The sequence below is a fragment of the Melospiza melodia genome, chromosome Z (genome assembly GCF_035770615.1).
Source record: "Melospiza melodia melodia isolate bMelMel2 chromosome Z, bMelMel2.pri, whole genome shotgun sequence".
Lineage (NCBI taxonomy): Eukaryota > Metazoa > Chordata > Aves > Passeriformes > Passerellidae > Melospiza > Melospiza melodia.
The window spans coordinates 42423606-42444447 of NC_086226.1; the positions used below are offsets into that span (position 1 = coordinate 42423606).

The following is a 20842-nucleotide window of genomic DNA, read 5'->3' on the forward strand; positions in this document are numbered from 1 at the left end:
GAATCAGATTACTTAGTCCTCACAACCATCAAACTTCCCAGATTAAAACTAGGTGAGTGAGACTGTTTTAACCTTCTCATGTTCTGCCAAGAGCCTTCTAAAGTGTTCCTTTCTTAAGTGTTGTGAAGCATCTGCAAAAATGCTATTTAAGAACATCCAGAATTAATGCGGCCTCAAAACTACTAATAATGCTGTTCCAGATGTTTGTGGTGAATTGCTGAGCAGGAAAATTAATAAAGTCATACTTACACAAACAAGCTTGCTTTAAAATACTTGTCTGGATCTGTCCTAAACCCACTAAAATCAGAGAATTCTGTACTCTCCTTCTCCCTAAAGCAGTGGTCTCCAACAAATCATGTTAAGCTTTCTAATTTCTCATGTGTTCTTATAATAAAAAATTTAAATTTCAAACAATATACACTTTACAGTTTTCTCTGGTTCTGTGGACCACTTCCCATAACCTCATGGCCTGAAAACTTAGATTTAGGTATATGATAATGGAAAGCATAACTACAGGAGGTTTGTTTGCTCTCACTTTAATTTGGTACAGTGGATGATAATAGCATTGAGGCATAGACTATTGACAGGTGAGCAATAATCTGGACTTATAAAATCCATATAAAAAGAAAGAACAAAAGAAGTATTTCTCTCATGTTTACTCTTATTCAGCTGAATACATCTGATAAGCTCTCTCAGCTAAGTATGAGACAGAGTGAGGGCATTTCAGTCCCTATGCATTACCTTCTTTTTCTCTGGCACCTGTCTATGTATGGCTTGTCTTCTTCAGCAGGCCTGAAGAAGTGAAAAGCTTGTTCCATCCTGATTTGAGGGCAAAATACAATCTAATGAGTGAAACAGTGAAACAAGTCCCTAGGTAAAATGTTTTGGGTTTTTTTGTGTTTTGAGACATACATACATACTGTGTTTGCAGACTTCAGTGACTCAAAGTTGCAGCTCCAAAAGAGTATATGTATTCCATCTAAAATCCTTGTCAGAAATCCTTGTCCTTAAATATCTTGTATTTCAATGTGTAATGCTTGTCAGCAATGTAAAAATAGCTATTTAGATGTGCATTACTGTCCTTAAAATGCCAAAGCAATTGTTTGAATTAATACATTTTTGTCTTCCTGCTTTAAATACTGACATAAAAGATGAAGAAAAATGCCTCCATCATTTAGGGGTCTCTCTAGATGATATGTGTACTATTTAAGTGATATAGTTCCTTCTTAAATACTGAACATCTTAGAGAATAATATGTTACATACCTCTATTCTCAAAGTCTCATCAGTGTTGGTCAGTTCGGGGGTGAGGGAGGGGAAAGGCGTGGTCAGAAGAAACTGGCCCGTGGTCCCTGCAGAAGTGAAAGATGTGAGAAACTCCGAAATCCTTATGCCAAGGTTGTTACAGGACGGAGGCTTTTCAGCGCAGCGTGGTAAAACCTGAAATAAGGAGCCAGCTTAGCTGTCACCACTGGGGGCCACTGCTACTTAGCAAGAGAGAAAAGGAAGCTGCTGCATGGCCCGCAGTCTGCACTACTGGAGATAGCTCCTGCAGAGAGGCAAGAAAATGACCCACTATGGAGTCGCTTAAGAGATGGGAATAGCTAGCAAAGGTATGCACAGGAAATCTCCTGACAATGAACACATGACTTTTGCCAAACGTCATCATGAGTGATGGCAGAAGTGGCAGCAACCACTCACCTTTTGCAGTGGAATTCCCAGTCCTGTGCCGATCCATATATCTTTGGGAAGGGCTTGCAAATCAGTAATAATTGGGACCCCTTACGAACCAAACCTGCTCAAGAATGGGTCATCATTGTCTTCTATGAGCAGGAATTACTTTTCTTGTTAAGAAGGAGAACAGACTATGGAATAGTCTGCCATAGAAATGTTTTTATCGCAGAGACTTTGCGGAGCAATTAGAGAGCAAGACAAAATGGAAAATGATAAAATAGGCAGAGGAATTACATGCAAAAGAGAAGTGAGTGGCTTCTCCTTAGAGTCTTGGGACATTTTTTTGTCTCCATATTACTTCTCTTTGTAAGTACATACTGCTGAAATATGGATTCTGGACTAGAATCCATAGACTAGGCTTTACAAGGGTTTCTCCTAAGAATCAAGAAATTTCAAATTGAAATCTTTCTCACTTCAGACATTATTCACATTTATTATGTTATTTACACCCAAAATCATTTGTACAAAACATATTTATGGAATGGAAACCAAGGCCTGATTTTTCCTGTCTCTTTCCTATAATATGATGGCATAACTGACCAACTTCAAACAGTTCATATACTTTATAAGTGGCAAGGGACTCACACATAACAATTTATCACACTGATATTTTGGAGAGAAGCAGTTTATGTGTCACATACCACAATATTTGCCCCATCATGCTGCTGATTTAGACAGCAGCAGGTTTTTAGACCGAAGCTCCTTTTGGTCTGAGCTGTCATGACATGAAGGAATGACATCTAAGGGCCAGCCTAACTGAATGTAATCCTTTTGAAAACAAAAGCACACACAGAGAAAGGCAGAAGTGGGCAAACTGGGATTTCTCACCCTTGGAACTGGTGGACAAACTGGTGTAAGTGCTGCTAAGAAATACTGAATGTTGACCTCCCCAAACACTTTTAGTATGTCTCTAGGACTAAACAAGCACTATAATGCATTGTGCTGTATCCACACAAATCTCTGTTTGCAGGCCAGCCTGGAGAAGCACATCAAAGTCAAATGATAAGAAAAGCAGGTGTGGGTCACTGAGGGGTGTTCCAGGCTCCATCCCCCTGGGAGAGCTCTGGCACTGGTACTGCTATTGTACATTGTTAATTAAATCATTCTAATTAATTCATTCAAAGTGTAAATTAGGAAGGAAAGAAGATAAATTACACTAATACATTTAACCCCATGCTGTTTATTTAGCAGTTGAACAAAATAATGTGGTTAAAAAGAATCTAACAAGTCAAAAGCCCAAGACACAGCTGCTTAATTGTATTAAAAATGAGATCTCAGACTGTGCTGCAGGCACATACTGCCTGCTTGCATTTAAAAGCTTGCCAAGATAGCTGTACAGACAAACCCTACTAGTTTAGATGCAGCTGATACTAACAAAACAAAACAAAATACATATTTCCATCTCCTAAGTGAAATAATCTGCTCTGGTAAGTAGATTATTTTACCAGTACGGCTCTGCCAGTGTTAGAACTCTTGCTGGTGCTACTCGGGTAATCTGTGAGATCTTTTAGCTACATAGGTATGACTGCAAAACATTAAGTGTCAATAAAGCCATATGATAAAGTTTGCTATACATTCAAGGTTCCAAGAACTTGTCTAAACACAGAAGCCGAACCAATTTAAGTAAAGAGAAAGGTGAAATAATTTAGTTAAAACAGCAGTGTTCTTTAAATAGCAAGCAAGCTGGATTTGAGTTGAATGAAGATTTTCCTGCCCCAGTGTTTTCAGAGTCAAATGTGGCACTTAATTCTTGAGATTAAAATGAAAATATTTAGGGGTTTATACTGACATACTCATATTTCAGACTTCTTATTAAAACAAACAAACAAACAAACAAACAAACAAACAAACAAACAAACAAACAACAAAACCAACCCTAAGAGATTATCAAGTTCACATGACTCTAGAAACTGAGGCTTTGAGAAAAGGGCCAATTATCTTTTGATTTGTGATAAAATCATGATATTTAGCAACACTGCAAAGATCCTATCTATCCTGGCATACTAATATTTGGAGAAACATGTTTCAACTAGTTCAGCGGGCATGTTAAACTATGTCCTCGAATAGGCTAGGCCAGCTTTGTTTTCAGCAATGTCAAAATACAGATTGGCCCATCTACAAAACTGGCTGAACCAGAATAGTGCTTAACTGTGATCTGACTTAGTTCTCAGACCAACGTAAACCAGGCCAAAGATTTGCTAGGACCAAGTTAATTTCTTGTGTGTTTTTCCCATGCTAGCAAAACAAGCATTCTTATTCTAAATATGCTATAAGCCGTATTCAGACAAACCTATCTACTTCTAACTCTGGTGCAGAAAGGAAAAGAAACACTTCAGGTGTTTTGTCACTTAAGCATAAATGAGACCTCATTTGAGCATATGCAAAAGAACAACTGCTGTGGTTTGTAAGCATGGATTGTGGCATTCCTTTTTCTCTCATTTTCTCCCTGCTCTCACCAGTACCACTGCTTTACACACACAGAACGATCTGTCTGGTTGTGTACTTGCTTCCCCAACAGATGACTTAAAGCTTCATCCAATCATTCTGCCCTGATTAACTTCAACAGGTTCCTCATTTCGTTAAATAAAAGGAAGATCAGTACTTCATCTGGTCATTTGTTTACAGGATTATTGCCCCATTTTTTTCATGGAGGGTACTGCCCAAATGTGCATGCTGTGGGCATCCATGTAAATGCTGTACGTTGTCCTGTGTGGGGATCTCATTTTTCACTGACCATTCCTTACAGATGTAGTTTAGATGTTGCTAAGCAATAGATAGGTAACATTATTCTATCATTTTAGTTTACCACCCATAGTGATAACTATGCCCGTTAAAAGTTTATCCTAACACTGTATGAAGTAATGTGTCCTGGTGTTTTCAGTTGCATAGAATGAGGTTTAGGGCAAATTTTGGAGAAAACCTCTCAATTGGGGTCCCTCTAGAAAGCAAATCCAAGTGGCCCCTCCCCCAGTCAGTTTGGGAAAAGATTTCCTTGGAGAAAAGTGGAAAAAACCCTGATTTTTTAACAGGCAAAGCATTCACAGCATAAAAACTGAACAATTTAAACAATAAAACCTCTTGCCAATGTGAAGAGATGACAGACCCAGAAAGTCCCCTTGGTGGGCTGTAGCTTGGCTCACTCAGTCTCTTACCAGTCCCACTGGTGCTGGAAATGCCTCAGCCCAGGCCTGGCCCAGTGGCCACAGGTACGAGCTGCCCCTGCTCCGCTGGGTGCTCAGTCCAGAGCAGGTCTGAACAGTTCCAATAAAAAGAGAAACCACAGTCTAGGGAACTTCTCTGCCTCAGCTAGCTAAAAACTAACTAAAGAGCAGAGGAGAGCTCTGTCCCGCTGTCTGTCTGTCCGTGCTGCAGACAACACAGTCCAGGAGCAGGATGCGGGGGAGCAGGTGCAGGTTCTGGTCACAAACTGCGTGCTTCTTCTCTCTCCCTCTCCGATCTTGGAACCAACCTTAAAGGCGCAAAACTCATTTCTGGGCTAAACAGACAAATGGGGATACAAGTACCATAAAGTCACCCCAGGACATTGAGATAATCTGATTTACTGACACCAGATTGTGGAAGAGTCACCATAATGGACAGGATTTGGGTGGAATCTCTTCAGAAGATTTTTACTTGGGGGAAAATGTGGGAAAATAGGATCAAGGCATTTTATGGTTATGTTACAATGAAAGGAAAAACCTGGACTCATAATGTGGACAATACAATGTGCAAAAAAGGTTGAACGTTCACAGTCTAATCCAAAATCCTCTACAGGTACATGACTCAAATGAACATTGGTGTCCATGAATACCCCTTGTGCAAGGTTGTTTACAATTTACAACAGCTTCTCACACCTAAGCAACTCTGAAACATTCTTTATTACATACAGATGTGCAACATTTTTAGACCATGCAACCTGCAGCCTTCATGTTGTAAGAAAACAATATTGTAACAAGAAATAATCTATGAAACAAATTACTCTTTAATCTGCTCGCTGTTCAGCTATGCTCTCCAGGTTTGCATATGCCCACAGGATGTCTAGAATTACAGATGTGTCCTGCTGTACACTAAATGTGTGCTAATCTGCAGAGACTGGAGTCCAGCAACACAAATATAAATAACGCTCTGCATGTTAGCAAATTGCTTGCAGGGCATTCTTTTTTTCAGCAGGAGACATTTTATTATGAAGAATGGTCAAATTCTCCAAACAATTATATTCAAAAAGAAGCTTGCTGCTGGCGCAATTGTTCTTATCTTCGTTAAAGCCTCTTTAGACTAATACCATTGCTTTAAATGATATTAACAAATCGTAAACTAACAATATGGGCAATGTTTAGCACGGTACCTTATGTTTTTCTTACACAGAGCCACACAATACCATTATGTAAACACTGTTGTTTTGTCTAGAAAATGTTTATTGTTGAAATCGGCCTTTTGCACAAATGCGTTTTTCACATACTTTGTTAACTGGGAAATAAGTAAAGCCAGGCTTCCCTTTGTGCTGCGGGAGCATTGCACTGGGCAGCTATGAAAGGGCAGCTCTGCCAAGGCCTCCCGAGCGCGCTCGGCCCGCGGTGGCTCCGCGGCGCGGCCCGGGGGCGAGCAGGGCCCGGCGGCGGGCTCGGGGCCTGCGGTGCCCGGGCTCCTCCGCGCCCTCCCGGCCGCTCCCGGGGCGCCCAGGAGGAGTTTCCCACCGTCTTCCCTGCTCGGTCTTCGCCACCCGACGGGACACGCCACGAGGACCGGCACCCCTCCCGGCCGCGCGGCGTTTTCGGTGCCTGCTCGGCGGGGCGCACCCCTTGTACACCCGGAGCGGGAGCTCCTACAGCGAGTGCCTGCTCCGCCCGGCCCCGCGGGGCTCCCACAGGCAGGGTGGGCAAGGCGGGAAGCAGAGGCCATCCCGCAGCCCCGTCCGCGGCGACACGAGACACCCGGCGCACCTTCCGCGCCGCCGGCCGGGAGAGCAACTGCGAGCGCGCTGCCCTCGCCCTGCCGTCCCTCCCCTGCCTGTCACTCACAGGCTGTGCATAAAGCCTCCCCCCGCCCCCCAGCCCATATACCCCTTCTCCGCTCCGCCGCCGGGACAGAGCTGCGGTCGGCGTGCCAGCAGTAGCTGGAGCCGCTCTTTCCCTTTCTTCCGTCCCTCTTCCCTACCTCCCGCCCTCCTTCCGCGACCCGCCTCCCGCCGGCGGCACCAGCTCCGCCCGGCGCTGCTGCTCGCCCGCCGCGTCTCCGCGGCCCCGCCGGACCGGCAGAGCCCAGCTCCTCTCCCATGCGCGGCGCTGCGTCGCCCACGGACCTCCGCGCTCGCTCGGGAGCCGCTGCTGTAAGTTGGTGCCGCCGGCCCGGAGCAGCGTCCGGCACGGAGGGGAGGCGGGGGGGCAGAGCTGGGGGGCAGAGCTTGCGGGGCAGAGCTGGGGGGCAGAGCTGGGGGCCAGAGCTGCCGCCGCGCTGCCGGCGGTGCTTCTTCGGCTGGAGCCGGGCTGCCTTGTTGGTCCCCGGCACAGGCGCAGGCTGGCCCTCCTCCGCCCTACCCGGAACGCCAGGTACCAGCGGGCACTGGTGGGTAGACATTCGCGGTGATTTGCTATCTCCTGTACTCGGCTGCCCTCGGAAAGCGTGGGCTCCTATTAGGGAGGTTGCTAGCCTCCCTGTTGGGCTTCAGCTTCCCGCTTGGGGCCCCGAGCGGTCCCGAGCATCCCTCCCTCAGCGGGCGTGAGGCAGGGCAGGGAATGAGCCAGCGCCTCGCTGCTCCCGAGCTGGCTGCGGCGCTGCTCTCCCTGCGCCGGTACAGAAACTTTTTGCACGTGGTTATTGCTCTATAAAGCAAACTAAATGCATTTTAGCTTCTCACACTGGTTTTTATATCACTCTGGGAAGAAGCTCTTTGAGTTTCTTCTCAGAGACGGAGTTATTTAGGCGTTTTGATGGGGCGAACTGAGGGGAATTTAGAGTCGCGTTTCTTTGTTTGCATGTGGTGAGCTGTAGTGCATTCCTAGCAGGAGCAGCGTGTTCTGCTTTCTGTCTCGCTGCAGGTCCTAGGCAGCCACTGATTTTGGAGACTTTAGGCAGTGTCACGGTTTGCCTCTGCCACACTGATAGCATCGGTGCAGATTTAGCCATGGAAAGCGGTGTTAGTTACATCGACGGGATGATCAGCAGATTTCCTCTCTTTCGGTTGTTTCACTGATTCTAAAGAAAAACGCAACCACTAGTGTGTAATTACACAGTCATATTTAAATGAGCGTGCATCAGGGATGTGTCAGTAATTTGAAAATACTTGATTTTTCTTTCGATTTAGGCTGAGATCTGCATGCTATAAAACTGTTAAGGAGGACAAGGAGCCTGTTGTTTAGTCTTAAAGAGTGTTTACTGCTGGGCTGCTGTGACAAGTAGCCTGTTGAAGTGTAATTATAAATCAAAGTCTTGGTTCAACCTCTGTTCCTAGATAAAATCTATATCTGTAATTTACTGACCACTTCTTGTCTTTTATATACAAATACTATTTCTAAGGAAAGAAATGCCTGAAGGAAATTGGCTAATATTATTCAAGATGAATACTTGATCACTGACAGTAAATTACCTCTACTGAAGTATTTGAGGCTTGCATAATTTCCAACACTAAGCAGAGAAATTGGAGATGTCATTTTTGCATTTTAGTATTCTTCCAAGATTCTGGATTGACCTAATTTACAGAAACACTGCCTGTTATTGAATGATGGTACTTGCTTCTAAGGGTGTTTGTTCAGCTAGTCTATGTGCAAACGCATCTCAGCACCACACTGGAGGAAAAAGATGTGTATAGATATATATCTTTGTTCTGTTTGGGGAAATATGTTAGCTTATCTTAATTGTGAATTGGCATATTTTGAATTCCTCTCAATAGATGACATTGTGATGATAAAAGCAATCTTACAGGAACAGTTCAAGACCAGCATATGGGAAATCTACTTCTCACCAAGAGACTAAGGCTTCTGTAATAGTGCTGAGTGCCTTATTCAGTAGCTGTTTGGGAGGGGTCTTTATACAATTTTTAAATTTTTTTTTTTAAGTGGTATTTGTTACCATGGCTGTGGGTGGGCTTTGGGTAACAGACAGTGATCTGTTCCTCCCCTCTGCATGTGGTCTGTAGTTCACTAGCCTGCACGGTATGCATAACTGCAGGGTGGTTTTTTTATGTTTGCCTCTATTTTGTTGTGGTTATGGGCTCATTCTGAATGGTGCTGAACAAGCGCTGCTCATGGGAGTACAGAGCCTGGTGAAAGATCTAAGTCCCTGCATCTGCAGCCTCTGATATGAACTTTACCTGCCCTATTCCTGAACCCTGTGTGCATGACGAAAGAAAGTTTTCAGTAAACTCTGAATTCCCTTAATATGTGGGGTCAAAGAAGAGAACCTGTGTTTTCATAGAGATCCTGACATGCCTAGACTGTGATGTCTACACTCACATTCGGCTAACTGGAATGGAGTGTGGGGGGCAGTGGCCGTGTTCACATACTGGTTGTTCTGTTGTCTCTGATCAGTGGGGTGTTTAGCTCCAATCCTGCTCCCTGGTGAGGAACCTTCAAAGAGTAAGTCCTCAGTGTGAGGAAAACCTACCTGTAGAGATCCAGCGATTACTGTGCCTTGCATCATAACAGCATTTAAGACAGTAAAGTGCCTGGAAAAGTTTGAAAAATATGACAGTAAAGTGTTCAGCTTCTGATTTGTGTCATCAAGCTGCTTGTATACTAGTATTCCAGGCCTTGACCTTTCTGTAATCCTTCAGTTCCAGGATATTTCAACTTGTAAATGGTCAGTATCTTATTTTTGGCTATAGGTTAAGTGGGTTATTTTAGTCTGAGATTAGTGCTCAAGATCCTCAAATGACATCTGGGTATTTTTTTGCCAGACAATACAAGTTCATTAAAGGTCATATGATTTTCCTGGTAAAAGAGTTTGTGTTTTGAAGACATACCAGCAGACTTAAGTTGTTCTGTGCTTACTGCATTTAATAGGTTGGCCTAGGGAGCACTGGTGTGATCCCTTACTAAGCTTTTGCTTAAGCAGAGTGAGACAGATACTCTGCCTTGTAGCTCTGATGTACAGGACTCCTCTCTGTTTTGGAGGAATTTGGACTGTGCACCATATATTGAGTAGTGTTGCTTGCTATTTTCAATCCCAGTTAAATTTCATAGGGCAAATTGTGTTTCCTATTAAAGGAAGTGGGCTATGGTAGTTTTACAGTAAGGTGTCTCTCTATTCTTTACTTCAAGTTGGGTTTAAGGTTTTTTTTTGTAACGGAAGGGAAAGGTGTAACACAGACTTGCTGTTGTTCAATATGGTGAATCAATTGTATTAGCACAGAGTGTGGAGGATGGTACTGGCTGTGCTGCTGTTAGACTGCAGGTGTTGCATGTTCCATATACACAGATTGCTTGTTCTGAAATGGAGTCTGCTGTTCAAATTAAATGTGTGGTTTTGAGTTTCTCAATATTTCTGGTTATATGAATCAAGGAAAATACATCTATTAAAAATGCTGGTTTTGAGACTTGTAAAGCTCATGTATTATCTTGAAGCATGAAGTGTGGGAATGAAATTCTGCAATTCAGTACTGCTTAAAGATGCTCGAGTATATGGAAATGTCTGTGTGAGAGCAAAGTGTATACACATTAAAAACCTTCACAAGTGGCCCCAGGTGCTCTGACTTAGGACATTGCATGCTTTCCAGGTAGACCTTTTGGCCAGTTCTTTATTTGAAAGTGCAGTAAGAGGTACTCTGGACATGCAAATAGCTTACTAATTAGTCAGGTTTTGTTCTTGGCTTTTGCTGAGGTTTTTCTGCAGTTTGAAGAGAGAGAAGTGAGATATTTCAGTACCAGTCACAGCCACAGCTTGCCCTGAGTTCTTTATGTTTCATCTCCCACTATTTGCACTGTGGCTTTCTGGCCATTACCTTTATATTGCTGTCAATATTCCTCCCTTACCCTGTACTTCATGCCATTCTGACTTGACTCTTAGTTAAATCTGGAAACTTGCTGTAATTATACATAGGCCTGCACATCATGGCGTGTAACAGTAACATTCATCTCTAAACAGATCTGAGTAGGGTTTTGTTGTTTAGGAATAGGGCAGGATGGAATAGTTTTATGCCTCTTCAGAAGTTCAGAATGAGCAATGGCTTAAGCTCTGAGGACCTGTCGCTCCAGATGGCTTCAGAGGCAGTGTCTCAGTGACTGGTGGTGAAAACATGGTTTTCTGCGACACTGCCTAAGTATATGCTAAATCACTATAACAAACAGACGCTGAATTCTATGAAATAAAGGTGGAATCTGTAGATTTTACTAATCTTATTTTTTTTTACAGTTACACAAGTCTAAATGTATGATACCAGGGTTTTATTTTAAAGTTTGTGGGTTTTTTGTTTTCATTTTGTGTTGTTGCATATGGAATCACTATACCAAAGGGAAGCTTCCTAATGGGATTAGTAGGTTTTTGTTCTCTATGCAGCTTTTGACATTCCTTAGGTATTCTGTCTGATAGCTCTTCCTGCTATGATTCAGTACAGGAGAATGTTTCAAGCATGTGCATGTGTATGTATGTAATGAATCAGCTGGTCTAGGTTGGGGAAGGGTGAGAAAATCAGTCCAGGTTCATTTTCTTTCTCCAACTTACTTGCTTACTGTGTTGCTATGAAAGTTGGAGATCAGGTTTCCCAAGATAAACCTGCTCTTGGGCAACAAATTTAGAGTATGTCATTTATGAATCTCAGCTTACAAAAAAAAAAAAAATGCATGCCAAAGGGAGATGTAATTCTCTGTCCGCTCAGCTGTAAATTAAGGATTTTTCTTCCCCATCCTGTAGTGAATAATAGTCACATTTTTTGATATGTAAAACTAAAAATGGTTTTGACTTTTATTTATTTTAAATTTTTTCTTTGCTTATAGGTGTGAAAGAAAATGTCAGTCAGCATGCATGAAAATCGCAAGTCCAGGGCCAGTACTGGCTCCATAAACATATACTTGTTCCACAAGTCATCCTATGCTGATAGTGTCCTTACTCACCTAAACCTTCTGCGTCAGCAGCGTCTCTTTACAGATGTACTTCTCCATGCTGGAAACAGGTCATTCCCCTGCCACAGAGCAGTTCTAGCTGCTTGTAGCCGCTATTTTGAAGCAATGTTCAGCGGAGGACTGAAAGAGAGCCAGGACAGTGAAGTCAACTTTCACAACTCTATTCACCCAGAAGTCCTGGAGCTTCTTCTGGACTATGCATATTCCTCCAGAGTTATCATCAATGAGGAAAATGCAGAGTCACTGCTGGAGGCTGGTGACATGCTGGAGTTTCAGGACATTCGGGATGCTTGTGCAGAGTTTCTGGAGAAAAACCTTCATCCCACCAACTGTCTTGGAATGCTGCTGCTGTCAGATGCTCATCAGTGTACCAAGCTGTATGAGCTCTCTTGGAGGATGTGCCTTAGCAACTTCCAGAGTATCAGTAAAAGCGAAGACTTCCTCCAGCTGCCTAAAGACATGGTAGTGCAGCTCCTTTCCAGTGAAGAATTAGAAACTGAAGATGAAAGGCTGGTATATGAATCAGCTATTAACTGGGTCAACTATGACCTGAGTAAGCGTCACTGTTACCTGCCAGAGCTACTGCAGACAGTGAGACTGGCCCTCCTGCCAGCCATATACCTTATGGAGAATGTGGCCATGGAAGAACTTATCACCAAGCAAAGGAAAAGCAACGAGATTGTAGAAGAATCAATAAGATGCAAGTTGAAGATCTTACAGAATGATGGAGTGGTCACCAGCTTGTGTGCCAGACCCCGAAAAACTGGCCATTCACTTTTTCTTTTAGGTGGCCAAACCTTTATGTGTGACAAGCTGTACTTGGTGGATCAAAAGGCCAAGGCGATCATTCCAAAGGCTGACATTCCAAGCCCACGGAAAGAGTTCAGTGCTTGTGCCATAGGCTGCAAGGTGTATATCACTGGGGGACGAGGATCAGAAAATGGGGTCTCCAAAGACGTGTGGGTGTATGACACCCTTCATGAGGAGTGGTCGAAGGCTGCTCCCATGCTGGTGGCTAGGTTTGGCCATGGCTCTGCCGAACTTAAGCACTGTTTGTATGTAGTAGGGGGGCACACTGCAGCAACTGGTTGCCTTCCAGCTTCCCCTTCAGTATCCCTGAAGCAAGTAGAACAGTACGACCCCGTGACCAACAAATGGACCATGGTTGCCCCACTGCGAGAGGGAGTGAGCAATGCAGCTGTCGTCAGTGCGAAGCTGAAGCTGTTTGCTTTTGGTGGTACCAGCGTTAGCCATGACAAGCTGCCCAAAGTCCAGTGCTATGATCAGTGTGAAAACAGATGGACTGTACCAGCCACCTGCCCCCAGCCCTGGCGCTACACAGCTGCAGCTGTTCTGGGAAACCAGATTTTTATTATGGGTGGAGATACTGAATTCTCTGCATGCTCTGCTTATAAATTCAATAGTGAGGCATACCAGTGGACTAAGGTGGGAGATGTGACAGCGAAGCGAATGAGCTGCCATGCAGTGGCTTCTGGAAACAAATTGTATGCGGTTGGAGGCTACTTTGGCATTCAGAGGTGCAAGACATTGCACTGCTACGATCCCACGTTAGATGCGTGGAACAGCATAACAACTGTGCCCTATTCATTAATTCCCGCGGCATTTGTCAGCACATGGAAGCACCTCCCCTCCTAATTGTGTATTTGTTGGCAATTACAAGTTATCAGGTAAGAAATAACACCTTTGAATTTCACTGTAATAATGCTTTTCAAAAAACATTTCAGCAGCAGCTCTGAGGAGGGGTGAGTATGTTTGATGCAGTTTTACATCTGGATCACCTGAGACACATATGTTCATGGACTGTTGAAAGCCAGGCACCACATCTATGACAACACCAGATCCTGGAAGTAGTTTGCCACATATCGTGCACCAGCCTTTACAAGGCCTTTTCCTCTATGATTTAGATGTAAAGGACTAAGCAAAAATAGCATTTTCAACTTGTGTGGAAATGCAGATAATCTTTTTAAAATTGGCTCTGGCTCTTAAGTACTAAATGCATGCTAAACAAAGGTTCCACTGCCAGTTGTCTGATGACAGAGACTAGGTCACTTTGCATCCAGTAGCAGTACCCAAAAAAGATACAGAAAATTCTGATCTGAAGCCTCATACTGAATTCACTTGACTTTTCATGCAGACGGCCTTCAGAGAAAGCTACTGTCTTATGATAGGTGTTTTACAGGGAGTTCAGGCCTAATTTTCAATCTCAGCTAGACAATGTGGTTGCATCTTCATGGACTAAGGTTGCATTTTCTCCATTGTAACACTTTAAAATACAGACTTTTCAAAATACTTATGCTTATATATGTTGAACTAGGTATAGTGTCAGGAAGATATGTAATTAATATTGCAGCCTGAAATAATTACTAGTCTATAGCACACACTGTTCCAAAAGAATTTAATTATACATAATAGGCCAGGTTCTTACCAGATGCAACTTCAGCATTGTATCTTCTCACAAGCAAGTCTGAATTTGGTCTTGCTTGGTGGGTTGTTGTGCATTTCTTATTTTTGGGCAGAGGGGAGAAGATTTTTGCTATTCATCTGTGTATATTTTGCAACAAACCTGGTAGACTCCCATTTGTGTTGTGTTGCTTTTATTCCCCATTTCCTCCTTGTGGCTTTAGTACAAAATTAGTTACTCCCAGTAACTATAACTGATAAAAATAGTGATGTCCTTGATCCTAAATAATCAGTGCCCTGTGAATGGTAGTTTCTTTTTGCATATGAGCAGTGTATATCGTACCCATGAAGACAGGCAGGTGATAAGAAAAAGGCAGACAAATACAGTTGCAGTAATTAAACAAGCTATTCATGTGCCTCTGGGTTACTGAAAAGTTCAGACTGAAGAGGTTCTCCAGAATATAGGAAGAAGTTGTTGTGTGTAAAGACTTTTCTAGGTTCTTCTGTTTGGGACAGATAATTGGGAAGGTTTTTTGGTATTCTTTGCAGCAGTAGATATTTGCCTGACTCTTGCAGTAAATGCAAGCCCCAAAGGCCTGTGAAGCCGTGTAGATTGGGCAGACAGTTACTCCTGTAGATGTCTTTCAGTTGACTGGGACTTTTGATTGAGTAAAGAATACAAGGTTGGGCCCATGCAAAGCAGCAGCTCAGCTTTGAAATCTACGGTGAAATTGGGCAGTGTTGTGCCATGATGCTCTGCTCGCAGGTGATTGTTTGCCTTGAAAACACTCTGCCCTCTGCCTTCTCCCCACTTTGTTTTTCCAGACTTTTCTTTGGAAAGCAGATTAAACTCTAGAGACTTACCAGGTCGTGCTCACTGACTGTAATTGCCCCCCAAAAGCAAATGGAAGTCCTCATTTCTGTGTGTCAGCTTCCTCCCTAGCTGAGAACTACATCTCGATATCTTCAGTTAATTTGTATTATTACTGCAGAATTTATGCAGTTCTCAGTGTTATCAGAACGGCAGTATTGAATGCCCGGACTCAGGTCTGTGCCAAGAAAAATATTGACTTACTCTTCTGAGTCTCACTTAATTGTTCTGGAGTTTACAGTGCATGAGGGAGTGTTTTATTTTGAAAAAGAGTTCTCTGAATATAACGGTGCAAAAAACTTTCCTTTACTCTGCAGTATCTTGTTAAAAGCCATTATTTTATCTTCACTAACACACAAGATATATGGCTTAACTAGCGCACAAGATAACTGAATGTAGCTGTAGTCTGAAATCTATCCAGTGCTGTGTGCTCATCCAGTAAGTAGGTTGCTTTTTTTCCTTCTGACTCCTGCTGCTTTGTCAGTGGGTGGGAGGGCCAAAAAGGAAATTACTTGTGATTACTCTGTTTTCATGGTGCTGTGTGGCCCCAGTCTGACAGCTTTCAGGAAGACTTCAGTCTGCTTTGTCGTTTTCCTCAAACTTGGGAGTTTTGGGTTGGGTTTTTTCCCCTCTGTTTTGGAATTATTTATGACTTTTTTTAAAGTTCAGCCCATGACAAGAAACACTGTTTTGGCTTCCATGTTGATAGTCTGTTTTGATGGGAAGAATGTCATGCTATACTGAAGAATACCTAGAGAAGACTAATCAATACTGAATGGACCCTTTTTTTAGACATAAAAAAAATAGCCCACACTTGCAAAAACCCCATGGACTGTTATGGAGGCTGGGTTGTTTCCTGTGAATGTTCCCTGTTGTTCTTAGACATCACAGCCTGAGAGAGATGTGGTGTGTTCAAAGGGTCTGTGAGTGCACTAGAGCTCATTTGCATTGTAATGAAGTAGAATTTGCCTGCTAAAATTGTAGCAGTGCTGTCAGAATTATTGTGATGAACTGATGATGGTTTAGAAGCTGGGATTTTGATACAGCTTCGGAGTGAAAAAGCAAAGCACAATCTCAGCATCCAAAGGCTGAGTTTCTTATTGAATGATTATTTTTATAAAGGACTCTAGGATGGATTTATTGGTGGATGGTATACTGCTGTTTGAAAAGAAATTAGGCAGAATTTTTCTGAAAATAAGAGTAGATGTATTTTAAGCAAGGGAATTCTATGGCCCTCTCTGTTGTGAGTAAATTAAATTCAGAATTTGTGAAGGTGAACAGAAGTATTGGGACAAGACACTTTCAGCTTCTCTTCTGCTTTGCTCCAACCAGGTTGGTTTTGGCTGAGGTATAGAAAAAACTCTACACTGGGTGTTCATGTGTTTTTTTGTGAAAGAGAAGTTACGAAAGGTTGTTTATTTAAAACAGGTCCACAAACGTAAGATTTTAGGGGAACATAAAAATGTGGAAGTATGCAGGATACAGAGTCTTATCAGTTTAAAGTGTATCAGGGCACTTTGATTTAGGTTTCAAGTGACTGAATTTATACCCAAAACATTAGTTAGTCTTTTTGCCGTCAATAGGAAAGTTTGCAGAGTAGTGTTAGCAGAATAATAACATCAGAATCTGTCCCTAAATAATTATGTTCTTGACTCATTTATGTATTAGTAGTTGGTTATTGCACAAGAACCTTGAGGTTCAGGGTGGGCAGGGAAGCCCATCAACTGGGTTGTATCCTAAGCCTAGCTTTTAGATTTTCTTTGACATCTAACAAAAAACCTTATGGTATATTGTTGCAGCAAAACCTTTTAAGTAATTTCTCCTTTCCTTCCACCTCTTCCCATGCTTTCAGTTTACTCCTTTATTTGGAGAAGATAATTGGAACCTCAGATCTGGAGAAGTTTTTATGAAGAAAAATCATTCAGCGTTTCTTGCATTTGAAGAAAATCATCTGCACCTTGTAAATTATCCAACCCAGACTTGAAGGAATGGGAGAAGAAACCCGTCTTTAGTGCTTCAACACGTGGTTTAAATATGAATGGACAAACCTTGTGCTAGTAATTGTGGATTAATGCCCATGTTAATCAGTCCTTCAAAGATGAAAAAAACAGAGACAGAACGTCTCTTAGCTGTGCACCACACATCACTTGATTTCCATGGACCGCACTGTTTTTATGTGAAATTTGAAATGGTTGTCACCTCTCTTTGTAATGGTTTGAAGTGCCAGCGCCAGCTGCAGGGGCAGCAGGCCAGGTCTGAAACAGCAAGATGCTGCTGTGAATGAAGATACAGCAGCATTGCTGCTGAGCTCTGCTGACTGGAGTGTGCTTGCCTGTGGGCAGTGCCCACAGCATCTGTTACACCCTGTGTTGCATTGTCCCGTGTGCAGTAAGTGACCTTCTGTTCATAAGGACCAGTCCAGTGGTGAAATGTTTTTGCAGCAGTGGGGAACAAACATTACAGCCCCAAAATGCTCATTGTTCCTGTTCTTCCCTGTATTTATAATTCAGTCTGTCCCTTTCCTATTATGTTAGTTGTTGTAGATATAGTTATTTATTGTTCAATGCTTGCATGCTGAAACAATGCCTGCAATTGTCTTCATGTTGCAAGGGCTTGTGTGAATTGTATGTTTTGCACATATTGTGATTGCTGACTTGCTCTGCTGCACAAAGAAAGAAAACTGTTGGGTAACAGTTGGAGGTGGGAGGGAGGAGTGGCTTCCCAGTCGGAAATGGAAGGATTACAAGACAGGATTTAAAGTTACACGTGTACTAAAGGAAGAAGCCATGGAGGTCACTTTCTCAGGCCACCAGCTCCCCAGGTTGCATGTGGTGTGTCTTGTAGATGGTGTCCTTGCAACATTTCATTTGTTGGTCATGCCTTTCAATTTCTAACCTGGAAATAGCCAAAGTCTCTTGCAAACACTCGCTTTGTGCAGCTTCCTGATTGCAACGCAAATACTGTGGAAGAGCTTCTGGATACCAAGCCCAGATGAAGTCATTGTCCAAACTTATTTATTTATTTATTGGGTTGGAGGAGGGTTACCTACAATATAGCCACATTGTCCTGAAGGAGTGGAGAATGGTGATTCAAGAATAAAAACAAAAAAGAAAACCTCAGCATAGGTTAATGATGAAGTCTTAAAAAAAAAGAAGAAGAAAGAGCAGCAATTTTGCACTGACTGGATTGCCTCATCCATCTGGATTTCAGATCATCTGAATGGCCAGATGTCAAAGACCCAAGTGCTCTAGAAAAATTCTTATGGGGATAGAAAATGAATTTCAAACCTCTTATCTTAAAAAGAAAAAAAAAAGCCCTCAAACTCTGCTGCTTTTTATTTTTGTTATCCAGGTGTGTCTTTAATCACTTGGTTGCTCAGAAGCCTCAGAGAATCCTGAGAAACCAAATTTTGATTTTTAAATAAAATTGTTTCTTATTATTCTGGTCTTTGGACAGAGATGAAGCTATTCTTTTCTTAGGAATTTCAGAAGCTTGTGTTTCACAGGTACTTTCTTTGCCAGATCCTGTAATGAAGCTTGTATTGTATTGTGTTTTTTCCGAAATGTTTCTGGAGCCCACTTAAACTGGCACATTCAGTAACATGGTTGGTGTGTGCTGTGGTATAAGTAAACAGCTGCATGTGTGCATGCAAAACAAAAATAGTCACATTTGTGATGCTTGCCTTTCTCTGTGTGAAAGTGATGTATTTGTGAAAGTTTTGTCATCTGAAAGTGTTTACATTGGTCACTGGAAGTTTCTCTGCGCTGCCTTATGTTTGATTTGCTGTTTGGAGTAGACTCTTTACATTTCAGAAATAAAGTATTTGGAGTTCTGTGAATACCGAGAGAACATTGATTAATAAGCAGTCATTTGCAGTTTTTAAAAGGGTGGGTTCCAGCTAGATGTGATAAAATTGTAGTTCCACTGATTAAACTGATTCCTAAAGTGGTAGATTAAAAAAGTATTTAAACCCACAGCCTGTCTACCCTTGCCCCCACTTAGACAACCTTTAGCAATAGGAAAACAGATTAGGATAGGTCTCCTTTCTATATCCCTGTACCTGCACAGGTTGCCATGTTGAAGCAAACAGCCTTGAATTTTTGTTGGCCTTTCATCTTGTGGATCACTCTCAGGAGTGAAGGGAGCCATAAAATCAGACTTCCTGTATTTTGCATGTCCTCTCCCCAGGCACTAGCAACTACATAAGGTACCAGGAAGTAAAGAACTGGGTCCCCAGGGGCCCCTGTGTTTGAATAAGGACATGTAGCTTTGAGATATGTGTTCTCTGTCAAGCCGATCACAATCCAGAGGTGAAGCTGCCTTGCATCTGACTGTTTAGCTTATGAAATCTGTTTTGTAGCACCATTCAGCTTCCAAAAGTGGGATGAATTTTCTGCAGCTGTTTCCAAACTTGTGGTCTGCTTTCAAGGCCTCAGTTAATTCCTGTGTGTAGGCTGAAGGAAACTGAAGTCAGGGTGGGCCTCCGGCTCTGCAGGGACTACACGAGGCTCTTGCTCTATGAATTGTTGCGGGAATCCTGGCTGACTATTTGACCATTTCAGCCCTGCAAAACACCCCAGACTTAGATAGAAGCAGTTCACAGCAGAGTGCACACAAAAACCCTGGCATAAGATGGGAAGGTTCCTCTTATTTTGCAGGCTGGTTACTGTAGAAACATGTAACAAAGGACAGCCTTCCTCTTCTGGTGTAATTGTGCAGCCCCTTTTCTATATGTCTGACATCTGTCTGAGTAAGAGTGATTAGAACAGAATAATGTTCCCATTCCTGGCCATTGAAGATGTGGTTCATGTGCTAAAAGCAAACTGCAAGTGAAGAAGTAAAATTGTCTATGTTGTTTGCTACTATGTCTTAAGATTTTGTACAACTCACTTTTTTTCACAATGTGAAACTGAAGCTCAAATAAATTATTAGATATTTCCTCTCCATGGAATGTTTATTTTAAGTGTTGTCTGTTCCTCCCCTCTTTCCTCACCACTAAATGCTTTGAATCCTTTATAATGCCCTTTTTTATGTCCTCTTAAAAGAAGCACATCAGCAACATGCAATTAAATGCTTTGGTTTAAGCTGCTGCTTCAGCTGCGCTTTCCTTTCCTTTGTTCTCTACTGCTGCTCTTACTATGATCTCTATCTCAAAGTTCAGCAGTTAAAACTCAGAGAGCCTCAAAACGTTTAAGAACAGGAAATGCAAGTTTGTTAGAGCTTGCAGTACAGTTTAGTTAGTGCCTGATACCACTTGGAAGTGGAATTAGGCATCTTGAATCCTTTCTGATTATTTTCAAGTCAGAAAATCCTGGCTGCATGTAAAACATTCCAATTGTTTTATATACATGTATAGTCAAACTCTTTGACCTTTTCATCTTACTTATATTTTTGTGTGTACATTCTTAGTTTTGGGTTGGTTTTTTTGTTTGGTTGGTTGTTTGCTTAAATACCTTTTTAATGCTATTGATTTTCTACATTGGCTTAGCACCTGTCTGGCCTGAAAGAGTTTGCTGAACACTGTCCAGATATAAAGTAGCAAGTTTTCTGACATCTTCTAAATTACCTCTTTTAAAACTCTTGCAGCTGCCCTGTGAAAAGCCACGGGTTTCTTTCAGTCTTTCTTTGCTCCAAAGAGTTTGGCCCATAGTATTAAGTGACTTTCTGGCTTTGGCATGGCTTGTTTAAGCAGTGTTTGAGATATTTGTCATCAGTTTTGGCTGATGGAGTAGGACACTTGGAGAATCTTTAAATATGAAGAATAA

The 20842-nt window shown here is 42.3% G+C and overlaps 1 protein-coding gene across 1 annotated transcript; it reads left to right on the forward strand.

Moving 5' to 3' along the window:
- The first annotated feature begins 6939 nt into the window (after nucleotides 1-6939).
- On the forward strand, nucleotides 6940-20023 carry ENC1 (ectodermal-neural cortex 1). Its single transcript, XM_063179901.1, has 3 exons — nucleotides 6940-7059; nucleotides 11660-13473; nucleotides 16930-20023. The coding sequence occupies exon 2, from the start codon at nucleotides 11672-11674 to the stop codon at nucleotides 13439-13441; it is 1770 nt and encodes a 589-aa protein (XP_063035971.1). The 5' UTR covers nucleotides 6940-7059; nucleotides 11660-11671; the 3' UTR covers nucleotides 13442-13473; nucleotides 16930-20023.
- The last annotated feature ends 819 nt before the right edge of the window (nucleotides 20024-20842 follow it).

Coding starts and splice junctions, on each gene's coding strand:
- ENC1 (XM_063179901.1), top strand. CDS start 11,672: ATGTCAGTCAGCATGCATGAAAATCGCAAGTCCAGGGCCAGTACTGGC.